Here is a 15,505-nt window from a genome sequence, read left to right as displayed (position 1 = left end):
CAGATTGGGACACAGTTATTTGTATTATTAAATGTTTATTTTATATTATTATGTAAATTATTCATGTTTTTAAAAGCGTAAAACAGAGTTTGTGCTGCTCAATGCATGCGCTCTAGGGATGCATGTCCCCACCAATGTCTAGAGCAAGGGTTACCAATCTCGTTTTGGAGGTCCGATGTCCTGCAGGGTTTGGCTCCAACTTGCCTCAACACACCTGCCTTGATGTTTCAAGTATACCTAGTAAAGCTGCGGTCAACACTGGGCTTTTCCTCCCATAGACTTCCATTCATACGCACACGAATGCGTCAGACCGGAAACGTAGGGTCATGCGTCAAGTTTCGCAGTTCGCTGCGGTGCAAAGTTCAAGCTTGTTGAACTCTGACCTGCAAAATCGCATCACTTGACTGCGTGAGACCAATCGAGGATCAAAACAGGACCTCTCTGGACAGAAATTTAAAACATGGAGCAATCGCTCGCTTTATTAATGTCTAATCATCTTGTTTAATCCCGCCCCTTTCCGCAGCGTCGTACGACAGAACTTCGTACACACAAACTCTGGTTTGACCGCAGCTTCAGACCTTGATTAGCTTGTTCAGGTGTGTTTGATTAGGATTGGAACTAAAATCTGCAGGACACCGGATGTCCAGGAACGAGTTTGGGTATCCCTGGTCTAGAGCGCATCTACGCACTTGCGTGAACATGTAAATGACTATTTTTATTATTATTTTTTTTTTGTAATCAAAGCTGTCTCCTTTCTCTTTTTTGTATCATACCTCTTTATTCCAACTTCATATCCTAATCAACCTGTTGAATTCTCATTTCATGCTCTTCCTTTATAAATGTAATCTTTTGCTCATGAAATTCTCTGGGTGACTTTTCATGGATGGTCATCCTGCTTGCTCTATTCTGAAAAGTGGTCTTTTGTCAGAGATGCTGGAGCAGATGCGGAGGGCACAAACTCACAGGAGTGCTCTGCCAACCTGTTCAGATCACTCTGTTCTGTGGGGGAAAAACACAAAGCACACAAACTCACATGATCTTTAGGAAGAATAAAGACTGACACAGTGGAATATGTACCAAAGGAAGTAACCAATTTCTTCCCTACATAGGTTTGTGCTTGTTCAAGGGATCATCATCTGGGATACCTTTCCAGAGGTTGCTGGTTCTGTATTATTCTAGACAACAAGTCACCCACTGCATCAGTTTTGTCTTTATTTGATGGTCCACCACTGTGGTCTTATCTCTGCATTCTGTGTTTTTAAAGCCAGTTTTAGGTTGTTCTACAGAGTCTATAAGGCAAATATCATTCATTATAAATTGTGGCTAAAAATATAAATATAAGAAATGTGCGATGATGAGAATAACAAAGAAATCTCACCTGAAGTTGTTGTATTGTTCTCCTTTTCTTTTGTTCACTATAGCAGTAGTGAGGGGTTTATGTTCAATAACTGGATAGTTTGTCAAAATTTGACCAAATTTCTTTTTGCCTCTGCCATTGTGTCAAGATTTAAACCAGGGGTGTCCAAAGTCGGTCCCGGAGTGCCGGTGTCCTGCTGACTTTAGCTCCAACTTGCTTCAACACACCTGCCTGGAAGTTTCTAGTATACCTAGTAAGAGCTTGATTAGCTTGTTCAGGTGTGTTTGATTAGGGTTGGAGCTAAACTTTCCATGACAATGCCCCTCCAGGACCGAGTCTGGACATCCCAGATTTAAACCAACAACAGTGTTTTGTAGTCCATTTCAGGTTTTTATGAACACCATCAGACCTACAGCAAAAGCTTCCTTAAATTACTCCAGAGCTCAGTAGTCTCTGACTAAAGCTGCAGTCACACTGGGCTTTTCCTCCCAGACTTCCATTCATACGCACGCAAATGCGTCAGACCGGAAACGCAAGGTCATGCGTCAAGTTTCACATGTCACTGCGGTGCAAAGTTCAAGCTTTGTGAACTCTGACCTGCGAAATCGCATAACTTGACTGCGTGAGACCAATCGAGGATCAAAACAGCACCTCTCTGGACAGAAATTTAAAGCATGGAGCAATCGCTCGCTTTATTAATGTCTAATCATCTTGTTTAATCCCGCCCCTTTTCGCAGCGCTGCACGACAGAATTTCGCACACACAAACTCTGGTGTGACCGCAGCTTAAGTCTATTTTAAGCTACTAAGGTATTTAAATCAGAATCAGAATCAGTTTAAACTAGTACCGATTAAGGCCTACTCCTGGCTTATATTAAGCCCTGTCTGTGAAACTGGGTCAATGTGTATTAACTTTTTTAAAAAGGCAAAGCTAACAGAAACCAACATTTATGAAGGGAGCGTACGCTAACTTACATGTTATCCAGACACAAGATGGTGTCAAACACTTGTCTCAGATGCCTCCTGGACATCTATCTAGAGAGGCTCCAGGTAAAGGCCTCAGGGAAGACCCAAGACAGGCTGGAGGGACTATGTGTCTCGGCTTGACGGGAAGGCCCCAGAGAAGACACCTCAGAGAAGTTTCTAGGGAGAGGGAATCTGGGGTTGGTCTGGAGTTGGTCTCTTCATGGAACTGGGTTTCAGCTGAAAGCACATCAACATACTGAAATAAAATAAGTCTCCCTAACTTTTAGTTCTCGCTGACTTTAATTTGGACATTAAATGTAGTAAACTAGAAGGAATCTTGAACTTAAAAGTAAAGAAACTTTATTAATAGAAGAAGCAAATACACAAGACAAATTAATAGGCTTTCCAAACTTAAGGCCTTGGTATACTGCAAACCAAACTGAAGAATAAACTGAGATAATGTAATATTGAACAAACTTCTGCTGAAACTATGTTCTTAGGTTTTGGCTCCTAAACACCACTGAGCTACCTTTGTCAATTATGCAATCAGTGGGCGTCTTCTGGAGCTCTGCCTTACATTGATTTGTTTCCCATTCAGGGGGTCAGACAGAGAACATCATCCAAAACAACAACACTAGCCACATGAATACACTGGAGAGTGGAGCAGCAGAGCTGTACAGATGTATCCGCACCTGTACGATCACTCGCAGAGAGATTCTAAGGCTCAAAGGAGGGCACACACCAGACCAGAAGCCCACCTCATCACACCACATCTTTTCTATAAGTTTGCACAAATCTGCATCATTCAGTGTCTGTCCACAGCAAATAGAAAACACTGTAAAGATGTGACATGCCGCAGAGGTGCTGTTTACCAGATGTTTATGAAACTGTTCTTCTCTCAGCCGTTATCAGTGTTTAGTTGTGAATGCGAGGAGCATTTACAACCCCACCCACTGCAGTGTAGTGTTGGAAAGCAGTATACCGTCACTCAGCCTTTTCAAATATTCTTCAGACATGAAACTTCTTTTGCACACGAGCAAATGTTTGCTGTATTTATGTCATGTGTGCAGCTTTATATCCACTTGTTCCTGTAAGCTGTGCCGAGTGAGTGAAACTCTGTAGACACTGATCATGCCTAAGGTTTCTCTCCAGTGTGAATACTCTGGTGCAGTTTCAATTCTCCAGCCGTAGTAAAAGTGTTCTCGCACTCCAAGCACATGAACTCTCTCACACCAGTGTGGCTCTTCATGTGTAGATTAAAGTGTGATGATTGCCTGAAACCCTTCCCACACTGAGTGCACATGAATGGTCTCTCTCCAGTGTGGATCATCATGTGTTGATTAAGGTTTGATGACTGTATGAAACCCTTCCCGCACTGAGTGCAGGTGAATGGTTTCTCTCCAGTGTGGATCCTCATGTGTTGATTAAGGTTTGATAAGTGGGTGAAACTCTTCCCACACTGAGTGCATATGAACGGTCTCTCTCCAGTGTGGATCATCATGTGTATATTAAGGTTCGATGAGCTGCTGAAACTCTTCTCACACTGAGTGCATGTGAACGGTTTCTCTCCAGTGTGGATCCTCATGTGTTGATTAAGGTGTGCTATTCGGCTGAAGCTCTTCCCACACTGAGTGCATGTGAATGGTTTCTCTCCAGTGTGGATCCTCATGTGAATCAGAAGGTTGGCTTTTCCTTCACAACACTGTCCACACTGAGTGCAGATGAAACAATTCTTGTTTTTCTTTTTCTTTATCTTGGTACCATCAGTCTGTAAATTAGCTTGTTCCTCAATTTTGACATGATGTTTCTCCTCTTTAATATTCTTATTCTCTTCAATTAGGTCTGAAATTAAAAACAAACAAACATTAGCTTTCATTAAGTCTTAAAAACGCTCATCAAAAGTCAAAAGGTACTACAACATTGGCTACACAAACTGTAATATTGATGCATATTAGAGTAAAATACATCAGATCATGTTTAGTTTAGTCTATTACACGTATACACATAAGCGGATTCTTACATAACTGACCATAAAAGTAATTCTGGTCATATTGAGGAGACACAGGTTTGAAAACTGTAAATGGCCTATCTTTATTTCAATATACTCATAATTACAACAAAATGTTTTCCTAAAGTTTGTAAAGCAGAGAGGGAATACTTTTTGACTGGCAAATGCGTCAAAATAAACAGCTGAATCTCTGTGAATATTTGACCCACAGACATGAGACATATCTGCATAAAGCCTGAAATGTGCACCTTTAATATGGAGCAAAAAAAATCTACGCCAAAAGTATTGCGATAAAAAGGTTGTCGAATAGCACAAACTGAAAGAAATAATACACTGAATTAACAAGTGCTTGCATTTTAATGACTTCAACTGAAATTGAACATAGCTGTTTAAGCGGTGATAAAAATATGATAACAAAAACTAATAAGATTTAACACATATTTATACTTAAAAATGTAATAATTCATATTCTGTTCTGTTTAAAAATACGACTTATAATATTCAAAAGGCAATTTTCTGTTTATTTTATCCACCTCTATAAATTCAGTGGTTCACATTCGACATTACATCCAGGAGCTGCAGGAAAAGCAATAGATTGAAAATCTCAGGGGGGGCGATGCAGTGGCGCAGTAGGTAGTAGCTGTTGCCTCACAGCAAGAAGGTCGCTGGTTCGAGCCTCGCCTCAATTGGCATGGAGTTTGCATGTTCTCCCTGCGTTTGCGTGGGTTTCCTCCGGGTGCTCCGGTTTCCCCCACAGTCCAAAGACATGCGGTACAGGTGAATTGGGTAGGCTAAATTGTCCGAAGTGTATGACTGTGAGTGAGAGTGTGTGTGGATGTTTCCCAGAGATGGGTTGCGGCTGGAAGGGCATACGCTGCGTAAAAACGTGCTGGATAAGTTGCCGGTTCATTCAACTGTGGCGACCCCGGATTAATAAAGGTACCAAGCCGAAAAGAAAATGAATGAAAATCTCAGGCTGCTTTTTCACCAGCAGGGAGAGATGGACCAATTTAAGACTTTTAAACCTGTAAAAGGGCAAGAAAAAAGATCATAACGGCACAAAAGTAGCCATTAATATTATCATCAATGTCTTGGATGGGAATGCTCTTCGGTTAATTTGGACAACCGACGCTCATTAACCCAATATTAAAGGTTAACTGGTCAAATTAAGAATAGATTATTATTTAATTTTTAAAATAATTGACACGTCACACTACTCAGCCTCCCGGGGAAAGTCTATGCCAGGGTACTGGAGAGGAGGATCCGGCCGATGGTTGAACCAAGGATCCAGGAGGAATAAAGTGTTTTTTGTCCAGGCCGTGGTACACTGGACCAGCCCTATACCCTCACCAGGGTGCTTGAGGGTTCATGGGAGTATGCCGAACCAGTCCACATGTGTTTGTGCACTTGGAGGCATTCGACCATGCCCCTCGTGGCATTTTGTAGAGGGTGCTCTGGAAGTATAGGGTTAGAGGTGCTCTGGTAAGGGCCATCTTGTCCCTGTTTTCAATTCAACTCAATTGTCCCTGTTTGAACAGAGTAAGAGTCTGGTTCGCATTGCCGGCAACAAGTCAGACTTGTTTCCAGTGCATGTTGGGCTCCGGCAGGTCACCAATTCGGTTCATAATTTTTATGGACAGAATTTCTATGTGCAGCCTTGGGCTGGAGGGGGTCCAGTTTGGGGCCCACGGGATCTCATCATTGTCATTTGCAGATGACGTTGTTCTGTTGGCTTCATCGAACATGGACCTTCAGCATGCACTAGGGTGGTTTGCTTTAGAGTGTGACGCGGCTGGGATGAGAATCAGCACTTCGAAGTCCGAGGCCATGGTGCTCCACTGGAAAAAAGGTTATTTGCCATCTCCAGGTTGGAGGAAAGTCCTTACCCCAAGTGGAGGAGTTCAAGTATCTTGGGGTTTTGTTCACAAGTGAGGTAAGGATGGAGTGTGAGATTGACAGGCAGATTGGTGCAGCAGCAGTAATGCGGTCGATGTACCGGTCCGTTGTGGTAAAGAAGGAGCTGAGCCGAAAGGAAAAGGTCTCGATTTACCGGTCAATCTATGTTCCTACTCTCACCTATGGTCATGAGCTTTGAGTCATGACCGAATAGACAAGACCCTTCGCAGGGTGGCAGAGCACAAATGAATAATGGCATAGTGGCCTACCTAAATGATATTTATATTTTCAAAATAGCACATTTTTAAAAAACCACGAGTAAATCAGATAATTCGAGAAGCTGAAAGTGCGTCTCTGCATCAGGATAGTGGGATACAGAAGCTAAGCGAGTCAAGTCCGCCACAGAACATGACGGAGGAGCTAACTGTGGGCTCTTCTTAAGATTAGACAGAGCGAGTCTTTTAATTACTATTTTTCACTAAGAGAGTTAATGTATCTCTCTCTCAGACAAAAGAAATCAAAGTGATGTAAGCGCGGCAGGATAAAAGAACAGGAACTTAAAGCAGCCTAATGTAATTGTCTACAGTCACACATCGACATCTGTCCATCGGCAATAAGAGTCCCCGGTAACCCAGACCTATTATAGGGTCACACTGTTATTTGTGGGTCATTTGTGTCGCTCTACTTGCATTTGCATCGCTTCACGCAATAAACATTACATATATTTCTATATGATGCAAAAGTAGTCAAAACTAATGACGATAACACGGTGTTGCTTTTATTTCCTGTAACAACAGCACAGCAGATAACAGTAAATCTAATTATTATTATTATAATAAATATCACTACTACTATCTACTACGGATTTATTTATTTTCTTATTAATTGTAATTAATTTCTTTTGGAAAACCTGATGCTGCCCAGCCTCACCCAGACTCTGCCTCCAGCGGCCCCCAGATAAACTGAGTTTGAGACCCCTGATACAGGCTAATGATATTTGTTTCCCATGCCAGCATCACCGCTTAGCACCTTGCTCGGTCCGATGGAGTTACATGCACATCTTTTGACAAATATGATGCTACACATTATTTCCATCTCTAATAACCCTAGCTACTATAGACGTAAACGGTTATTATTATTATTATTATTATTATTATTATTATGGACTGCTATAAAGAATATAAACTACATAAGAAAGAGAAACAGGAAAGGAAATAATATAATAATAAAAAATTAAGCAAATAAACACAAGGCCAGGGGTAAGAAGATTTAAGGACAAAGATAATGCTGATATTGCTTTACTGAACCTAAGGGAAAGCGATATTGAACCGATTTAAATATTTCTGCATAATGTGTCACCCGACTGCTCAGCCCCTGATCAGGAATAAACACCAACCTATTTGTTGTTCAGTGTCTTCATGTTTAATTCTGCAGGGTTCTGGATCACTCATGTTCTCGCTGTCCTTCAATCAACTCTTCACTGGAGCCTGATGGGAATATTCCAGTGTTTATAGCTGAACTGGAGGAGGAGCTTCACTGGAGGAGGAGGAGCTTCACTGGAGGAGGAGGAGCTTCACTGGAGGAGGAGGAGCTTCACTGGAGGAGGAGACAAGTATTTTAATTAACACATTCTGTACACTTTTATTTATATTTTAATGGCATATCAGCAGCACTGGCTATATTCATGACAACACTTGTCAACACTAGCCGAACTGGAGGAGGAGGAGCTTCACAGGAGGAGGAGGAGTTTCACTGGAGGAGGAGCTTCACTGAAGGAGGAGATAATTATTCTAATTAACATTCTGTTTGCTTATATTCACATTTTAATGCCATATCAGCAGCTCTGGCTATATTCATGACAACACTTGTATTAAATATTCAATATATAATTGACAATCATAAGTGTTTCTGAAACATCATTAATCAGTTAAAAACACACAAATAACAGCAACACTGATAAAGTCTTATAAGCTCTTTCAGTCTGATCAATGATAAATATTGTCAAATTCCTCCAGAAAACACATTTTTAAACATTTGCCTTCAAATATTTCCTGAATAAAAACATTCTCTAATATCATTTAAACATAGACATTCTGTTCAAATATGTTTTACCATCAAAATATTCTCACACAAGTTACACATAGGTTTCTCTTCCCTGTTCAATAAATGTGTGTGTAAGTCTTGAGTGGCCGATTCTACATCTCATGTGTGCAGCGTGATCATGTCTCTGATTGCTTACATTTATCTCTCAATACTTTAATAAATTAAGTGTTTTATACTATTATACTAATCCCACATTCTGTTTTACTGCTAAATAAAGTGTTTGCAATAAAGTTAAAGGTTATACATTTATAAAATAAAAGTTATAACATACATGTTGTAATAAAAATGTTATAAAAGCAGAAATTTACACATTTAATGTTCTATATAAATGTTTTTAAAACATTACACCCTTTGGCAACATTATTATAAATCTTTTGTATGTATGAATGTTGTATAGACTATGGAATTGGGTTTGATTTTAAGAATTGTTATGGATTTATTTTTCTTCAAAGGTTACCCAAGCATATGTTAAGTTAAAATGCTCAATAATAAATAATAAACAGTATTTAAGCACTCTTAGGTCTACTTCTCATATGCAGAATAGTCAATACGTATAATAACCCAGCATCAAATGTAGTAACCCATATTTTGTCAGCTGCTACAGGCCTCTCCAGTCTTACATTTCTACGCTGTAACAAATGTGTTTGTTGGGAAGTTGTTTACAACATACCTCTGAAACAAGCACTTAGTGAATGAATGAGATGGAGACACAAATGAAAGGTGCCCAGATAACCCGTGAGTAACGCATTACACAAGTGTTTACAGCGTAGCATCGAGCTAAAAACAAGAGAGTATATTAGCATTGAGCACATATGTTAAAGCAGTTCAACCCGCAAGATAATTGCAGCAAATCTGCGAACGCTACAAAGGTCAGATATAATACACTTACTTTGAATAGACGCACAACACCCGTAACAGAAGTGGAGTTAAAGGAATTCAACAGCAAACAGCAAAGCTCTGCACTCTCCGCTCTCCGCCTCAGACTGAGCGCCGGGGGCGGGAGATTTGCCTGCACGCTGAGCAGCGAAAAGCTGATTGGCTGTTTGAGGGCGTCCAGCGAAAGTTGATTGGCTGCCTGTATGTCAATCAGTCTCTCGACAAAAGAAAAAAACATTTGTGTTCAGAAGATTAAAGCTGCAGTAGGTGATTGTGTTCAGTGTTGTTCTGCTGGTTGAAAGTCTCTCCACAGTCCAATAGTGCTGAGTAAAGTCATCTTTATGTGTTTTTATATTCTGGGGGAGAGAAAACAAAAAAAATGTTCATCCATTTAAATATTGTCAGGCCCATAATTCCCATAAGTAGCTCAAACTGTCTGTCAACAGATTTGTACAACTGCGCATCTTTTTGACTGCTGGAGGAAGGACGACACCATGGCTGAAGTGTTTCTGTTAGACAGGTCATGTTCTGTTTGAAAACTCTTGTAGTCACGCAGAGCTGATGTAGATTGGGTTGTTATGAATGGGTTATGCCACTGAAATCTCCCGGTGAAAGACTGATGTGACTATTTTCAGCTTCATAAGGTTCTTTTACAGCATCGATAATGTAGATTTATATCCAGTTTAACAACAGAACATCAGTAAACAGCGCTATTCTGCCTAGCCTGCTTAACTGAGCTGAAGATGCTTTTATATTGACATTTATATTTTATATTGACGCGCTCCCTATATTGTTCATCACTACTCTGAATATTTACTCTGGAATAGCATGTCAGTATGGCTTAGTAATAAGTGTAATTCCTGCACGCCGCTGGCCAAACACTAAACATACAGTAGTGGCTTTAGGACAAAGTAAATTTACAACCAGCAGTGTTAAGTTACTTTAAAAAAGTAATAGATTACTGATGACTACTGGAAAATTGTAATGTGCTTACATTACTAATGACTTCATGTATAAAGTGATCAGATTACTAATTACTTTACCATGAAGATACTTTAAAACATACAAAATATATACTTATAAAAATACAAAATAACCTGCAGCTCTATCAGTAATTTAATATTCATTGAGAAACATTTCAGTGGGTTCATCACAGCAGCTTGACATATCATCAAAAGACTAAGGCCCAATCCCAATTCTACCCTTTAGCCCTTCCCATTTCTCTTTAATGCTGAAGGCGTAGGGCTAAGGGGAAGTACTAGTTAGCCCTCGAAACAGAGTTTTCAGGACCACTCGAAACCACGGGGCAAGAACATTTCCCAGGATACACCAACCACAACGGAGATCCACAACTTAGTATTTTTGTCATTATTACGAATTTTTACGACAAACAAATGCGTTTTAATATATTCATAACTGCGCTCGTGTTTTACCGTATTAAAACCGCTACATTTGGCGATCCATATTCCATAATCAAAACTCCTGTACAGCAGTTCCACAACATTCTGACACTCGAATACCCTGTCAGAGAAGTCTAGTGGCTGGGAATGAGCTGTTTACAGTGTCTGCTATAATGTTAATGTTGCTTTTTTGTGTTTACATAGATGAATATGGCCATTGAGTAAATGTACAGTTACAAGCTTATTGCCACATTAGATCATTTTGATATCCTGATATATGCCTGCAGTGATTTCCTGAAGATAAATACCAGAAAATAACACAACTGAAATAACTACAGCAGTCACCATCGTCTGATCTTACATGAAGCAAGAGTTCACGATGACGTGTGCAGGTGTTGTAGTGCTGTCCCAGTTCTTAGGGGTAAATTTCAAACCCCTTCCTCTTCACACTCTGTTTCAAGGGCCAAAGGGAAGGGGTACTAAAATAGAATTGAGATTGGGTCTTAAAGAGTTAAAACTTAAAATTCTCTTAAGATTCCCTGGTTTAAATCCCATTTCCCTTTTTTTAACACAAAAGAAGACATGAAGAGAACTGGATACCTGTAACCACTGACATTCATAGTATGCAGAAGCACTGCAGTGTTTGGGTGTGTTTGTCTGAGGTGAGTAATCTACTGAAATGTATATATTCCACATAAAGCATGAAGCTGAGCGGTCAGTTCTTGTCGGTGACTTGCGGTTTTCAACTGGTGTGTCTGGAAAATGTGTTAAAGACACAATGTGAACAGCCCCATAAGTACAATTAAGCCTGTATAGGCTGAGTTGGACCGCCGTGTTGTTGGGCGCTGGTGTGCTCTTGGTGACAACTAAAGTGCTTTCTATTCAGTTACTTGAACAAGTTGCTGGTCGAGTTAAAAGCAGTGGAAAGATCTTTAGAGATGGACATGAACTGCATTTCACAGCAATATTTTTGTCTTTACGCTCAATAAAATCAAAGTAATGTCAGTATTTCCACTACTCTGCTAACCAGAAACCCTTTTTACACTAACCAGCACATTATTCAGACACTAGATGGCAGCAAACAGTCAAAAACACAAAGAAATTAACACAAAACGCAGTTTTAAAATAATCTCATTTATTAAGGACAAAACATCCAACCCTGCCTTGGCCCTGTGTGGAAAAGGAAATGCCCTCTAAATCTAATGCCTTATTGTGCCACCATTTGCAGCAACTGGCAAGTTATCTGGCTAGTGTTTCACATCTCTGTGGAGGAATTGTGGACCGCTCATCTCTGATGTTAATTAAGCCATATTAGAGCATTAATGGACTTTTTAAGGTTATTCATAACAACGTAAACATAGTGTAATATCTTTAATTAAAAAGGCAAGGCTAACAGAAACCAACATTTCTGAATGGAGCGTATGCTAACCTACATATTATTCAGACACAAGACGGAGCCAAACAGTTAAAACAGCAGCTTGACAGATGTGAATGTGTTATGCATATTGATGTGATCAGTGACTATTAGTTTCTGTGGTTGTTATCTGGGATTATTACACGGCTGTCTGAAATACTTGATTCTGATTGGTCAGTCGCCACATTCTAAAGTCTGTAATTCTCAGGTGACAAAGCTGAAGAATTAGCTCAAACAAATTGCATTTACATATTTTTAAACAGAAAGGAGTTGTGTTAATCTAATATAATGGTAATAATAATAATGATGATTATAATATTCACAATTTCCTCTCCATGAACTGCCGGCATCAATCATAATGGAGGTATTTGAGTGCCTGAGTGATCCTAAGAGCTATGTTTTCAGGGGCTAGATCCCCCTTGTAGGGTCTCCCGAGGCAAAAGGTCTTAGGTGACAGGTCAGCCTAAATGCAAAGTCAAAAACCCCTTATGAGTCAAACTAAATTCAGGATCATGATGTTAGCCAACACAGCACAGTCAGGGTCTCACCCTGGAGCCAGGCCTGGGGTTTGGACTCATATGCAAGCGTATCGTGGCCAGGTTTATCCCACAAAACCCAGCTGGGCTCAGCCTGCAGGAGTGACATGGGAGCATCTTCCTGAGGGGTCACTGCCATAAGGAGCCAATGCAATGTGTAATAGGTGGTGGTCAAAGGCAAGGACCACAACAACCTGATCATCAGGCATTAAACTGGCTCTTGGGACATGGAATGTCACCTCACTTGAAGTGGAGAAGTCTGAGCTTGTGCGGGAGGTTGAACAGTATCAACTAAAGATAGTCAAGCTCAACTCCACACACAGTTTGGGCTCTGGAGCTGAACTTCTTAGGAAAGGCTGGAATTTCTTTTACTCTGGAGTTGCCCACAGTGAGAGGCAGGGGGCTGGTGGGCTTGCTTATAGCTCCCCAACTAAACTGCCATGGGGTGGAAGTGTCCCAGGTGAACATGAAGGTCACCTGTACCTTTGGGTTGCGGATAGGTCTCTCACAGTAGTTTGCCTTACAGGGAAAACACCAGTGCAGAGTGCCCGGCCTTCTTGGAGTCCTTGGGAGGGGTGCTGGAAGGGAATTTAATGCCCATGTAGGTAATGGTAGTGATACCTGGAGAGGTGTGACTGGTAGAAATGGCCTCAATGATCTGATCCGAATGGTGTTCTGTCTGACTTTTGTTCTAGTCGGTTTGTCCATAACAAACACCATGTTTGAGCACAAGAGTGTCCATCGGTGCACATGGCACACACTAGGCCAGAGATCAATTACCAACTTTGTGATTGTTTCATCTGATCTCTGATTGTATATCTTGGAGAGTCATAGACCATGGAAGATGACTACTGGTCAGCCTCAAAAGGGATTCAAGCAAACCGTCTTATGCTTCAGGATTTGGAAGCAGTTCCACACCAACACTGTTTACAGCAGAGTTGTTGACCTCAACTGAAGTCACTGAGGTAGCTTGAAAAGGTCTGCAGGGGCAAAGCAGTGGGGGTCAATAAGATCCACCATGTGTAGCTCAAGTCTCTGGATCTTATGGGGCTGTCTTGTCTAACATGCTTCTACGTTGAGTTAGGGGACAGAACCTATAGACTGGGCAACTGGGGTTGTGGTTACCATTCTAAAAAAGGGGGACCAGAGGGCGTGTTCCTCCCTGGAAAAGTCTATGCCAGGGTACTGGAGAGGAGAATCCAGCTTATGGTTGAACTATAGATCCAGGAAAAACAATGCCGATTTCATTCAGGCTGTGTAATACAGAACCAGCTCTATACCCACACTTGGGTGGTTGTGGGATCATAGGACTATGCCCAACCTGCCCACAGTTTGTGGACTTGGAGAAGGCATTCAACCGTGTCTCTTTTGAGATTCTCTACGGGGCACTCTGTTAAGGGCTGTCCAGTCCCTGTATGAATAAGAAAGTTTGGTTCACATTTCCAGCAATAAGTCACTTACATCCGATGCGTGTTTGACTCCGACAGCCTTCTGTCAGTTCTGTTCATTATTTTTATGGACAGAATTTCTAGCCTCAGTCTAGGGCTAGAGGTGGTCTGGTTCACGGACCACAGGATTTCATATCGGCTATTTGCAGATGATGTTGTCCTTTTGGATTCATGGGACATGGACATGGTGGTTTGCCATCTCCAGTATTGAAGAGAGTCCTTTAACCCTGATGGAGTTCTAGTACCTTGGGGGTCTGGGGTTCCCTGCTGAGGCTGCGAGTTGGTCTTCTCATGGAACAGAGTTTCAGTTGGAGATACATCAACATACTGAATTAAGAAAAAGTCTCAGTAACTTTTGGTTCTCGCTGACTTTAAGCCAGTACTTTGAGTTGATCAAATTAGCAAGACTATGCCAGTCGCTTTTATATGAATGAGTGCAAATCATATCAAATGCTGTCTGAAATATCCATTGAACAACGATAACATAAGGCTGAAGCAATTGTACAATTAGTAATTGTAGTATTTAGTAATTGTAATTAGCTGAAGTAATTGTACAATTAGCTGATTTAACTAAACATGTTATTCATTTTAAACTCTTTTTACTAACGAGCTAATGGAAACAGATTTTACAAATAGTGTTTTAATATTGTTGACTAAACTCTCTCTCTGCTGAAATCATAAACTATTCATCAAGTTTGTATTCTACTCAAAGTAAATGTAGTAAACTAGAAAGAATCTTGAACTTGAAAATAAAGAAACTTTATTAATAAAAGAAGCAAATACACAAGACAAATTAATAGGCTTTCCAAACTTAAGGCCTTGGTATACTGCAAACCAAACTGAACAACAAATTAAAATAATGTAATATTGATGAAATAGTGCCCTTATTGAGTTTATTTAAGCAGTTGGAAACAGCTTGCCAAAATTTTTCCTCCTCATCAAGACTCCAACATGTTTGCGTTTCAGCTGCTGGATCATTGCCGTGGTGCTCTCGTCATCACGTTTACATAATTGGCCATTTCGCTCGCATACCTTGGATGACTAGGGTGGCACAGATTCCTCTGCCTTCGCCATGTATCTTTCCTATAACGTTACCTCTGCTGCTTTTTTTGCTCCGTCCTGTCTATGAGGCGCCGGACTCTGCTGGCATCGGTGCACAAGAGAGGCAGAGTGCGTTCAATCCGCTCCGCGCTCAACTAAAGTTTATTTAATAATCAAACGTCTCCACATCGCACAACACGACAAATCGATTAAGAAATTTGTTGCGAACTCTTTTAGTAATCGATTTTAATTGATTTGTTGTTGCAGCCCTGGTGCTGTTTACCAGATGTTTATGAACCCCGTTCTTCTCTCAGCTGCCATCATTGTGTTTATTGGTACATATGAGCAGCACAACACATTTACAAGAGTTTCAGACATTGTTCAGACATGAAACATCCATTGCACATGAGAAAATGTTTGCTGTATTTATGTCGTGTGCAGCTTTATACCCACTTGTTCCT

General features: G+C 40.7%; 1 protein-coding gene across 1 annotated transcript in view; it reads right to left on the bottom strand.

Annotated features, from left to right (window-relative positions):
• Positions 1-2,659: 2,659 nt before the first annotated feature.
• Positions 2,660-15,505, bottom strand: part of LOC130220617 (zinc finger protein 721-like) — a 44,337-nt gene continuing 31,491 nt past the window's right edge. Inside the window, exons 8-13 of the mRNA XM_056452838.1 lie at positions 14,249-14,330; positions 13,881-13,966; positions 13,080-13,246; positions 12,554-12,749; positions 7,623-7,689; positions 2,660-4,164 (exon numbers count right to left, since the gene is read on the bottom strand). Of these exons, the coding sequence (XP_056308813.1) occupies positions 3,458-4,164; positions 7,623-7,689; positions 12,554-12,749; positions 13,080-13,246; positions 13,881-13,966; positions 14,249-14,330 (1,305 nt within the window). The 3' untranslated portion in view covers positions 2,660-3,457. The remainder of the gene's footprint in view (positions 4,165-7,622; positions 7,690-12,553; positions 12,750-13,079; positions 13,247-13,880; positions 13,967-14,248; positions 14,331-15,505) is intronic.

The sequence above is a fragment of the Danio aesculapii genome, chromosome 3, assembly GCF_903798145.1.
Source record: "Danio aesculapii chromosome 3, fDanAes4.1, whole genome shotgun sequence".
In the NCBI taxonomy this organism is placed as follows: domain Eukaryota; kingdom Metazoa; phylum Chordata; class Actinopteri; order Cypriniformes; family Danionidae; genus Danio; species Danio aesculapii.
This window is presented reverse-complemented; position numbering and strand designations above follow the sequence as displayed.